General features: G+C 48.3%; 1 protein-coding gene across 1 annotated transcript in view; it reads right to left on the bottom strand.

The window, feature by feature from the left end:
- KIDINS220 (kinase D interacting substrate 220) overlaps positions 1–13,240 on the bottom strand; it is a 118,350-nt gene that overhangs the window by 43,661 nt on the left and 61,449 nt on the right. The window contains exon 22 of the mRNA XM_078603257.1: positions 12,002–12,164. Within this exon, the coding sequence (XP_078459383.1) occupies positions 12,002–12,164 (163 nt within the window). The remainder of the gene's footprint in view (positions 1–12,001; positions 12,165–13,240) is intronic.

The following is a 13,240-nucleotide window of genomic DNA, read 5'->3' on the forward strand; positions in this document are numbered from 1 at the left end:
ATCGAAAATCACTGCTGCCTTCCCAAAAAGTGGTACCCCTTCATCGAAACTAAAGATAGGTTTGCGACGATGGGCGGAGTTCATCCGCAACAGGGAATTGAACTTATGCATTTCTGACCGTGAGTCGAGTACACAAACCACACCGCCACTACCTATCTGACCTGATAGCTCTTGCACCGGCGATACTCGATACGTGTTGAGAATCAGGCAAGGTGACAGCATGTTGATACGTGTTGCTTGTAGCAGGTGACGCGAGTCAATTTGCACAAAACGATGTTACATCTCCATGAAGCCCTTTTCAAAGCACCTCCACCGTCTGCAGACGTAGAAGCCACATTCACAACAATCGAACGAGGAGGCGACTATGAAGCATCATGAGACTGTCATGCATCCAGGCTGGTCTGTACACGGTCAGATAATGCAATTGTCTATAATTGTCTGTAAATACAGATTGAGGAAGAGTTCAAATCCCAGTTAGGGTTGACTCAGCCCATCACCCTCCCCCCTCCCTCCCTCTTAGGAGTCGATAAAATAAGAACCGCTTTGTGGAAAGATGACAAGTGTTTGTCCCGAGGGAATTGTGGAACTTCAACGAATGGCTCAGGGATCTACGACGGCTGCTGCCACATTGCTCTATTGAGTAGGGAGACACTTTGAATGGCAATGTTCAAAAATATAAAACAACGTCCCAGGATACGCTGGCGGGACTACGTCGCTCAGCTGGCCTGGGAATGCCTGGGAATTCCCCAGCAAGAGCTAGAGTCTGTGTATAGTAGTGTGTAGTGTATAGTAGTGTAGTGTATTGTATAGTAGTGTATAGTGTAGTGTATAGTAGTGTATAGTGTAGTGTATAGTAGTGTATAGTGTATAGTAGTGTAGTGTATAGTGTATCGTATAATAGTGTATAGTGTATAGTAGATAGTAGTGTAGTGTATAGTGTATTGTATAATAGTGTATAGTGTAAAGTAGTGTATAGTATATAGTAGTGTAGTGTATAGTGTATTGTATAATAGTGTATAGTGTATAGTAGTGTATAGTGTATAGTAGTGTAGTGTATAGTAGTGTAGTGTATAGTGTATTGTATAAGAGTGTATAGTGTATAGTAGTGTATCATGTAGTGCATAATAGTGTATAGTGTATAGTAGTGTAGTGTATAATAGTGTATAGTGTAGTAATGTTGTACTGCCACTACTCAACATGCTGCCACCGCGACACTCACCAGGAGAAGCGCGAACGAACAAACGAACAAACTCTTCTTACTCACAACTCCCACGTGTCCTTGTAAATTAAAAATAAATCTCTACGAGTTCAAACATTGTTGTATGGAAAAAAAAACGATCTTATTATGTCCTAGACGGTTCCATGAAATGTTTGTCTTTGTGGGGACAGTGCCTTTGTGAAATCTAGACAAACATACCACGAAAAATTAATCCATTTTACTCCTTCACAATGGTCCACTTTGATTGAGCATGTATTTGCTATATCAAGTGTGCAAATCTTAAAAATAAACCATGCAAATATATGTCCTTGTTAGTGAAGCGGCGGTCACATTTATTGAAATAACCCAAAAAAAAGTTTTCCATTCGTTGGAGCAGACGCGGCGCGTGGGATGCGCTGTCTGGCGATGGACGAGCCGAGCCGGTGACGGCCGTGCACCAAGCGCTCGTCCACTTCAGCGGCTCTCGCTTCCATACGCGGAAATTCCACATTCCCATGGTGGGGACCAGTGGTTCCATTGGACAGTGACCATTGACTTCAACCACACTTGAAGGGCCATTGCCTGAAACGTGTCCGCTTTTCTATTTTTTCTTTCAAGGGACCGTTGGTTGTTGACGAGTGTATTGAGTTTTCTTTTTCTTTTTAATTTATTGATACGAGATGGTCGACAGGCAGATTGGACCAACTTGTTTACAAACGAGGCGAGCGTACCACATCGATATCGCTACCTTCTCAGGCGACGACGAGTCTCACGCCGACGTTACTTCCCCGCGGGCTCTCCCGGCCCACGGCCGAACAAAAAGGGGGCCACCAAATCACAGGAACCGCCGTGCGAGCAATTGCCCGGCGATTTTTCCAAGTTTTCATTACGTACGCTCCGCGGCGGTGGGAGCGCAAGACGGCAGAGCAATACCGAACGCAACACAAGATTGGTTGTGAACTGCGCACGATGAAGGTTGAAAAGTGCACGCGACTGCCGTGGAAGGGTCGGGGACGTGGAGGAGGAGAAAGCTCCTGCTTTTGACCGGAATATGTGGACTCACACCAGGTCTGATTGGCCGGCAAAAAAAAAACGACACGCGCAAACAAAAAGACAAAGATTCCCCCGTGTAGCCTTAACAGACTGTTGGGGCAAGTGCTGTTAGCGAGCACCTGTGAAGGCCGGCACGGCACACGAGGGGGTGGAAGGCCAACACGATGTTTACACACCACACCAGGTATTAATTTTGAAGCCGAGTTGACCTAGGGGAGGCCCAGGACCGTTTTAGATAATCATGACCGGTAGTGGCTGAGGGGGAATTGATCTCGGGTCGCCGGGTTCGCAGCGCAGAGGGCTCACCGCTACACGACTGCTCCCCACACACACACACTCGCACAACAGGGTACAGCGGAAGGCAAAGGGGGGCATGCTTAATTAAAGTGCAGTTGCATTTTGCACCGAAAAAATAAGTGCTGCATGGTGAGGTGAGGGTGAAGGGCGGTCGGAGATGGGGGGGGGGGCAGGGGGTGTGGTGGTGGGGGCCAGGTCGGAAAGTCGGGGAAAAGTGTGCGGGAGAAACCTGAATGGAATTATAAGGAACACTTGTAACATGTAGCAGCAGGAGAGGATTTTTTATTAAAGAAGTATTGCTGTAGGCCAAGCGAAGTGGAGGGGGGGGGGGCCTTAATCTTATTTTAAATGAGGCTGGAGTGAAGCACGCTTGGGGCGCCGTATCCATCAAGCGGAGAGAATCCAACGAAGCCGGGCAAGCCAGTCGCGCAAATGAGTGAGCGCCGGCCGGCCTGGTAAGTACGAAACGAGTGCGGCCGTCTAAAGGAAGTTGACGCGGTGCCGTTTCTTGTGAGCTAAACCGTCAAAGTCATTCAGCACAACACGTTGTTTTGGGCACGAATAATTGTGGAATTCGTTTAAAAGTAACGGAAAATAAACTGTCACGTAGCGTTCCATTTGTTAATTTGCATTGTTAAAGTGCCACTTATTTTGCAGTGGAGATTGCTTTTGTAATGTCTTGCTATATCATTTGTTTCCATATAAGCATTTCTATTGCATTGCTATTTGATAACTTAAATTCAAGATTTGTTACGAGACATCCTTGACTTTTATATTCACCTAGGTTCAAATAATATTATGCTACATTAGAGTTTTGATGATGAATAATATTCTCACTTTGGGAGCAGTGGCACACTGTGTTACGAATTCTCGCTGCCTCTGTTCAATTTCGGAATTTAATATCGTCACTTTGCTTTCTAAAAATTATATTTCTTGTAAAATTAAATTTTTGAGATGCAATTCACCCCCCTTACTTCGCCTGATAAAATTTTGTTCCGTAAAATGTATTGTTACATTTAGTCTACATTTGTAAAACATTTTTAATGTTTTGAAGACAATTTGTGTACTTATGACTTGACACAACCCAGGCCGCCCTTGCAATAGACAGCAACGTTCCACACGTTGCCGTGGGTTTATTTCGTGTCCTGGTGAAATAAATAAATAAAATCTCGGACACTGACCGACAGATTGCCCGGGCCGTCATTCACGAGAATGGCGGGTGACCTCAGAACTCATCCTGGGGCCACATCCCTTCACCAACCAACCCGGACCCCCCCATTCGCCCCCCCCTCACCACCCCCCCATGCCCCCCCTCCCGCATGATTTCAGAACTCGTCCTGGGGCCACCTCCCTTCACCAACAAACCGGGGCCACCCCACCCCACGCCCGCCCTGCCCCCCCTCGCCCCCCCCCCCTCGCCCCCCCCCCTCACCACCGCCCCCCCCCCTCACCACCGCCCCTCACCACCCCCCCTCGCCCCCCCCCCCCTCACCACCCCCCCCATGCATCCCACCCCACACGAGCGACACGACGTGGGGAGGACTTCCTCCAGCAGTGGATTGACAAAGGTCTGTAGATTGTTCCAATACAAATACAAAACCAAATAATGGTTATCCAAGGGAAATGTGAAATTTTCACCACTCGTTCAAAACACTGTCAACGGGAAAATCAGCGCTGCCTCCACCGTCATTCGCCATTTGCACAGAGAGACACTTCTGATCAATTATTGCCAAGGTTCAACGTGGCGTGATTTGTCTCGTGTGGAGCTGGGATGACGAGTGGGTGACATGTGCATGGTTTCTACTGCGCACACAGGCCTGGTGGTATTTTACCAACCCCAGGGCCTGAGCTACGCGATGACACGAGACCCCTTCCTCGGGCACGCGACTCGATTTGAAGACAAAGCTGGTTCCTCGACGCCTTTGTAATCCGGATGCAGTGACCCACCGAGGCTTTTGTGCCAATGAGGAGAGGTTCGTGAAGGACGCTGAGGGCTTCCCCGCACTGGCTTCCAGTTTCACATAGAATGCCGTTCAAAATGTTATTGTTAACTTACAAAGCAGTAAACTCTCTTTGCCCCATCTTACATCATTGACATGCTTCACCCATAGATCTCCTCAAGGTCCCTAAGATCTTGGGATGCAGATCTTCTGTGTATTCCCAGGTCGAGGTTTCGGTCAATGGGTGACCGAGATTTTTCCTGTGTAACCCCCAGGCTATGGAATGCTCTTCCACAAGATATCAGGATCTCCGAGTCTGTGGACATTTTTTAAACGCACCTTAAAACATATTTATATGCTCCCGCTTATTAAATGTTGACCTCATTTAATAAAAAAATTATTTACGTATTAATATTATTTTTATGCTGAGTGTCTGCTGTTGCTGTGTCCTGTACATCGCTTTGAGATCCTTCATGAAAAACGCGAAATGAATGTCATTATTATTATGTATATTGAACTCCTTTCGCACCCGTACGCAGCCAACCGCGCCAATTGGAGGTGCGAGGCGCTTTCCCGCAGCCGCCGCGACGCGGGCGTATAGCCGCCGGCGGAGCGCGGCTGGGATCACGCGCCGCCGTCGGCAGGAGAGGCGAACATGGTCGTCACTTTACACGCCCCGCGTGCACAAAGCACGGCCGGGGGAGGCACTCCCTTCACCACGGTCTGCACTGCGACATTGCCACCTTGGGGGAACGGATGTTTCGGCTGCTTGGTAATATTCGGCGAGTGTTCAGTGGCGGGAGAGAACAAAATAACAACGCGCGCATCAGCCAGTGCACGTTATGATCGCCAGCCAAGTCACCGTGTCGCCGGCGCCATACGAGCAGCGGGGAAGTGCACGGCTCCACTGACCCCCGGGGGCAATGGTGGGAATTCCACATTGCCATGGCAGGAACCAAGACTCTAAACAGGAGACCTCGGTGGAATTTCCACAAAAGCGCTAATTAGTTAGTTAACATCTCCTAACCACCGTGATAATGATGATGAGAGAGACACGCAAACTCCAAATAAACAGCAGGCGTCAGGGTCGGGATCAAACCCACAACCTCCTGTATACCAGGCGAGGTAGTTAAGATCTCTTAGCCACCGTGATGATGATGATGATGATGAGAGACACGCAAACTCCAAATATACAGCAGTCGTCAGGGTCGGGATCAAACCCACGACCTCCTGTACACCAGGCGAGGTAGTTAACATCTCCTAGCCACCGTGATGATGATGATGATGATGAGAAAGACACGCAAACTCCAAATATACAGCAGGCGTCAGGGTCGGGATCAAACCCACGACCTCCTGTACACCAGGCGAGGTAGTTAACATCTCCTAGCCACCGTGATGATGATGATGAGAGAGACACGCAAACTCCAAATATACAGCACACGTCAGGGTCGGGATCAAACCCACGACCCCCTGTATACCAAGCGAGGTAGTTAACATCTCCTAGCCACTGCAGCACCATTTCTTGGCCATTGGTCGTTATTCCATATTGAGAAGCGTGCTGTCGAAATACACGTGTTCTTCTCAACAGTGAATGAGATGTCTCAAATGATTGTTTCTTCATGAAATGCTACCCACCCACTTCCAGGGGTGTTTGTGCACCATGTTCACAGCTGGTGTGTTGTGACTGGCCAAACCAGCGCAGAACGGGCACTCACATCTTTTTGTCTCCCTCAGCCAGGAGTGGAAAGCCCACATTCTCATTATGGGTGCTAGCCTCCCCAAAAGATGACCAGTGATGAGACTTTTTTGCAAGTGATACTCGATTTAGCGACCTCGAAATGACGACAGGCTGAGTGGAACTGCGAGCAAACTTACGGCAGCGAGTCGATCGCTCTCACCACACCGCCACCTGCTGCAAACAGGAGCGCCGTCGTTTAATTACGGGCGCATTGGACTATCTCACCCAAGTCTGGTTCGCAGCGAGCTCGATTAGATCTCCTATTCCCCCAGATAAGAGTCCATTAGGAGATATTATTACCTAACTCCTTTTAGCAGGACTGGGCGGGCGATTTCGAAATGACAATCAGCGGGTCAATTATGCCCATCGACAGTCTCGTTTTGGAAATTCAACAGTGGCTGTGATTACTCAAGAGGGGGGGGGGTGGGAGATCGGGGTGGGGGGCCCACCATGGAAATGTGGAATTTGCACCATTGGCTCGGTAGCACGTCGGCCACGTCGACAATCGTTGCGAGCGGGAGGACCTCGTCAGAACAACTCTTCCCTGGGAACGCGACCGTCGGCCTACGAAGAAGATAGGCGTTGAGCGAGCGCCCAAATTTGCGGTTTGGCAAAAAAAAAATGGTACCGTCACGACCGCCGCCGGCGGGCCAAGAAGTGTTTCACACAGCCCCCCTCCCGTGCCGCGGGCGGGCGGAGGGGGGGGCGGGGGGGGGGCTGTTGCTAACTTATTGGGTTCTATCGGTGGCGAGCGGCGGTGCTGCTTACGGAGCCGTCGAGACTTGCCGTGCCGCTCTCGGTTTAGCCACGGGGCTGTCCTCCGCTCCGGAACAATGTGTTTACCAAGATCCTCCTCGTTGAAATGCGTCAACCGACTTATACAAACACTTGCCGGTTATACACGCGCCCTATCTTAATTCATCTACGATAAAAGGTAATTGAGCAGAGAGTTGCATGCTCGTTCCTGGTCGGGTTATTTTGTATGTATGTTGACCATCTTTTGCACCGTACATAGCCAACCGTGCTTATCGGAAGTGCGGTGTCGTGTAAAAACACAATTCCACTTTTTTAAATTGACCAAGTGTATTATTATTATTATTTCCAATTCCGTTCTACATGTCACGCCAAATGGTATACCGATATGAATATTTTAATCAGCCACTATCTGCAGTGTAAATCAAATGGCATCATGGGACGGCCCCTCGAGGAGATGTCTCGTTACCCGCTGAGCCACTTCCCATCGGAGTCTTATCCACCCGCATGCTTTCGTCAAGTGGCGGTCAAAATGGAGTTTTAGTATTTTTTTGGTATTTCTCTACCGCGGCAGTTGCGTCGATCGCGCATCGGTGACCGCGCTCGAAGCGAGGCGAGCACCCACCCTCCGCGCTCCGCTCAACGGGGAAAGGCACAGCCCCACAATTAACTTGTGGATTTACCACTGGCCAGACATCTCGCAAGAAGTTGGGCAGGGTACATCCACGCTTGAGGCCACCGCCGCGACCTGCTGAGCTGTGGTTGCCGCCATTCACACTGCTGGGCGGACTGAAGCGGGCACCGCGCGTTTTCAGATGCGCTTCTGCGGCCGTCTGGAACACCTCTTCCTTCCGATATTAGGAAGCCACGGGAGCTATGCACTTGTAAATAATCTAAATTAAAAACTCATTTCCTTAGAACTGCTTTTTGTGTTTTGTTTGTTGTCCCTTCCCCCGCACCTCCGATTAGCACGGTTGGCTACGTACGGTGTGAAAGAAGTTCATCATACGTAGGGATATTTCCCGACGTATCAACCGCCACTGGAAAAACGAACCGGCGACCCGCGAATTGCAAGTTCATCGTGATCATCATCGCCAGCCATAACAGCATCCACAGCGGCACTCGAACAAAGTTGGCAATGATTTACCCAGGAGAGCGTGACTTTCCAGACTTTCTGAGAAGGGCTCTTACTTTGGGAGTTGGCGAACAAACCTGGAGGGCAATGGGACAACCCACGCGTACAAGGGGGATATAGCGTTCAAACTTCCCAGAGGCAGGCCAACCACCTACTTGCTGGACACCAATTACACTTTCAATTATATTCATATAAAGAGTTGGCGACTGTATAATCATATTCTTAGGTTTTTTCGGTAAAGTCACGTAGGTAAAAAATTTAAATTAATAAAAGTAAAATAAAAAGTAAAATAAAAATCACGACGTTTCGGAGGCAACACAAGCTTCCGTCTTCAAGTGGAACCGTCACAGCACGATAGGTGTATACAAGGACTGTTTTCTTGGAATTTCTCTCACTTGATACAGCTATCGTGCTGTGATGGTTCCACCTGAAGACGGAAGCTTGTGTTGCCTCCGAAACGTCGTGATTTTAATTTTATTTTACTTTTATTAATTTTTATTTTTTACCTACGTGACTTTACCGAAAAAACCTAAGAATATGAATCCTTGCAGTCACAAAAGCTTCAAATCTAGGACTGTATAATCATCTCCGCTACACTACAAACGCAGCTCTTTATTAAGAAATGCTGGCATGTTATTTAAAAAAAGGATAAAAAAAAACCATAGCCAATGCCTTATTTAATCAGAACACTTATTGAAACAAATGTTCTTTGTGTTACACAGCCGATACGTGAAACCACACTGTTTATATGCTGACTGTTCCACATTCTCCTCAGTGCGTGCCTGGCAGACTTATCAGCGTCACCGGCGCTTAAAAAAAAATGTGTAACAGTGTTCAGTTAAAGCGGCACAATGGCACTGCAGAAAACGGCTGCTGCGGTTTTTTCTTCTGGATGCCAGAGATGTTTGCTGAAGATACAATGATGAATTGAGTTGACAAACAGACAAATCTGAATTCACTAAGGCAGGTTTTTTTTTTATATATAATGGAGTTGGCTCAGAAACAACATTTGGCTTTTTTCCCCCTCAAATAGAAAATCCCACTCATGCCAAAAAGATCACGGATCTCCCTGATCCATTGAACAATGGGGGCAAGCAGGGGTGTAAATTCCACATTGCTGTGGCGGAGACCAGTCTCTCCGCAGGATGACCACTGCCGCAGCTGTAAATGTCGGATAACTAGCCCCAGAGGCAATGTTACACAATTAAGTGGCACGGTACAAATATGACAAATTCCGATTTTGGCATCATTTGACTTTGCATGAATGTGACACTCAACAAAGACCGTATTTTCAGATGTTCGAGCTATCGGCGGGGGGGGGGGGTGACACTTCCATTCCTCGCAGATGACGGTAATATCAGTGGGGAATTAGCAAAGCGCACCTTTCACCTGCAACAAATTCCATGACATCTTCCAAAAGAGCCATTCCGCGGCAATGTCACAGAACAGTGTGTGCACAAGTTACCCACACGGACAGAGCTGACTGAGTGGCTCAGAAGTCAGAGCACTGAGCTGGCTTCACTGAGACCGGACGGTGCAATCGAAAAAGCCACTTGTAATTAAACTAGCTTCTCAAGCAAAATCATCAGTTTCGTGTGCTTAAGAAGTAGGGGCATCGCACAAAATGTCACCCGTTTTATATTTTTGTTTCAGGCTAGCGTTACTGCTTTGCGCACCACTGCAAACGCAGCGTCACGTAATAATACGTTCTCAAGTGCAACGGTCGCTGCGTCTGAGCACCGTCACCAATGACTGCACAAAAGAGCAACTGCGCTCAAATTGGGTTCCTGTTACTTTAACTTGGACAAACTCCAACTGCGAGAATGAAGAAACATCGCTTCGATGGTGGTTTGACGGCAGGGGCGTTGGGTGGGGGGAGAGTGTGCGCTCGCTTCAACATTTCGCACTGGGAAGAGTCCAACTCGTTTCTAAGCCACAAGGGGTTTCCCGCCAAAAGCAACAACAAACATGCGGATGCGTTTGTTCTCGTGCAGGAATGACAACGCGTGCTCGTGCAAATCCTCCGTGTGTTGCGAGCAGACACGTATGGAGAGCGGTTATGAAGGGGGAAAAATGTCATCGTGTAAAAAAATGTTTTTGCCTTTTTGACATGCGGCTGCTTTGACATTCCATCAAGTATCGTTATTATACATGAAGTTCTCATATATGATGATCATGATGATAATTATGCCCTTCAGCAAGAGTCACAAGACCCTCTGTTCGGAGGGCCCTGCATAAACAATGTTTGGGCAATTCCTTTGATGAAAAATTGAATGTATTGGCGGTACACCGGTGCACGCTACTAAAAAAAAAAAATCTACATTTGCACGATAATTCTTTATTTTCCTAAGAAAATCTCGCGGGGCCGTGGTGGTGATCCGTCAAAACGAGTTTTCGTGATATCGAAGCAGTCGGAAGGCGAACAGTCAGTTAAAATTCAGATTTTCGCACCGTTTCAGGAGGACCGGTGTGTTACGCTGCAGCGGTGTACCGCCAGCGCGTCCACTTGGTCAAATGTGGCATGAAACCCGGCCAGAGAACGCAAGGCCCGTCCGCACTTGCATTCCCACAGCGCCCCCTGCTGGGCGTCACGCCACGTGCATCCCGTCACGGTCCTTGGCAGTGAAATCTCAACTTGTTTTAGTATGGCGGCCCCCAAACCCCCATCTTCCTCGCCCCCCCCCCCAAACCCATCAAGGTCACTGGTCCCCGTGACCCCAACCCCCCAACAACCCCGCCCATCCCCAGCTCCTGTGCCCATCCTCCCACGTGACTAAGGCCCGCCATATCTATAGAGATGTATGTTTGTCAAACTTATAACGCACCCTTAGGTTTTATCGGTAAAGTCACGTAGGTAAAAAATTATTATAAAATAAATTAATAAATCACGACGTTTCGGAGGCAACACAAGTCTCCGTCTTCAGGTGGGACCGTCACAGCTAAATTTACTGTATCAAGTGAAAAGAAATCCAAAAGACAAGATCTTAAATACTAGTTAAGGGGAGGGGTTTATTTTTTTAGCTACGTGACTTTAGCGAAAAAACCTAAGAGTATGAATCCTTGCAGTCACGAAAGCTTCAAATCTAGAATAATTTCGCACCGTACGAAGCCAACTGTGCTAATCGGAGATGCGGGGGGGGGGGGGGGACAACAACCTAAACACAAAAAGCAGTTCTAAATAGATGAGTTGTTAATCGAGATGATGATTTAAAGGCGCATAGCTCCGTGTGGCTTCCTAATATCGGAAGGAAAAGCGTTCCAGACGGCCACAGAAGGGCATCTGAAAGCGCACGCCATGCGGTGATCGCCTTTGTTCGATGGCTCGCCGAAAGCCGCTGCTGCGAGGAAGACTGGCGTTTGCGTGATGGTTTATGCTCCTTGACGAGATCACGCCTCTAGCCAGCAGGTTGTGAGTAAGGTGTTAATTTCACGTTGTGTATAATTGTTTTGTTGCCTCGACGTGGCACCGATGTTCAAAATTTCCCCCGCACGGTATCCAAGCAGCCCCACACCTAAAGGGTTTACAAAACTTCCAGAACAACGGCTGAAAGAAGACCAGTTTGAGGGCGGCGGTAAAGCGGGGGGGGGGGGATGATGCCCGGCTCACCTCGCCACGGAGGGGAGATGTTAACTACCTTGCCTTGTATACAAGATGTTGCGGGTTCGATCCCGACCCTGACGCCTGTATATTTGGAGTTTGCATGGCTCTCTCCCCGTGGTCACGTGAATTTTTCTCCGGGTCTTCCGGTTTTTTCCTCCACATTTAGAAACATGCGTTTAAAGCATTTGGCTGCTATAAATTTCCCCATTGATAAGCCACTTCATTGAGCCATCATTTGTGGCCAAGTCGCTCCTGAAAATAATGAAAAAACACATTTTGAGTTTACCTGTCGTAGACCATCTTGAGGGTGAGGTGGTCACCAACGCCTTCCACCTCCTCAAGGTAGAGCACCACCCAGGAGGTGCGGTAGGGCCACTGCTCTGTCATGTTGATCCACGTGGCCAGGCGGTCCCAGTTGAACTGCACCTGGTTGGCTCGCAGCAGGCGCCCTGGTTGGCGCAGCGGGGAGGGGGGGCAGCAGCGCCGGCGGGGCTCGTTATCTTCGCAGCAGGCCGAAACGCGGCGCGCAATCGTTCTGGCCAAGTTGAGGCAGTGTGAATGATAATGAAAGCGGTGATTCGTCTTCTTGGTTCTTTCGGTAAAGTCACGTAGAAGGGAAATAATAAAATAATAAAAATAACACATAATAAAATAATTCTCACGACGTTTCGGCCACAACGCTGTCTCCCCGACAGACCTGGTCTTCACCTGAGGACGGCTGCTTGCGTTGTGGCCGAAACGTCGTGAGAATTATTTTATTATGTTTCATTTTTATTATTTTATTATTTCCCTTCTACGTGACTTTACCGAAAGAACCAAGAAGATGAATCCCTGCAGTCACGAAAGCTTTAAATCGAAAGCGGTGATGTTTTTTTCTCTTGGGTTTTATATTCATCATTCTACTCAACAAAAAAGTGAGTGGACTTGTGTATGCATGTTTGTATGTGAACTTCTTTCGCACCGTACGTAGACAAGCGTGCAAGGCAGGCTAAGGTCAAGAGATCACTAGGGGCAATGCTTTGGACAGCACCACACCTTGCCATTGCTTCCTTACAATTTCCCAGGGTTTTTTTTGGGGACGTTTCATTCCTTGGTCACCAATCTCCGGGTGCCCTTCCAATAACTGCTGGTAACCTGACCACTTCCTCCCTGCACACGTGTCCCATTCATCATGAAGCTCCTACGCACAAAAAAACTTAGAAAGGGTTTACGCCACAGTGTTCCATCCTCCGCAAAAATTCCAATCACCGCACCTGCAAGGCTATTTTACACGAATACAACCATTGTCTCGAAAGACTCATCTGTTAGCACTACAGTTGGACAACATCGGTGAGGTTAGCCCTTTGCCGTTCCGAGACATCTGCAAGTTTGCAAGGTGGGTCCCAGTTTACCGCTGAATCTCGGAACACGCAAGCCGGTTCGCGTTTATTTTATTTAGAGAGGCGTAGCGCCGCTGTTTTTAAAGACATTCTAATTCACGCAGAGAACTGTAGCGACACGACCGCACTCTACGATAGCTGGATGC

The sequence above is a fragment of the Lampetra planeri genome, chromosome 2 (genome assembly GCF_965212315.1).
Source record: "Lampetra planeri chromosome 2, kcLamPlan1.2.h2, whole genome shotgun sequence".
In the NCBI taxonomy this organism is placed as follows: Eukaryota; Metazoa; Chordata; class Hyperoartia; order Petromyzontiformes; family Petromyzontidae; genus Lampetra; species Lampetra planeri.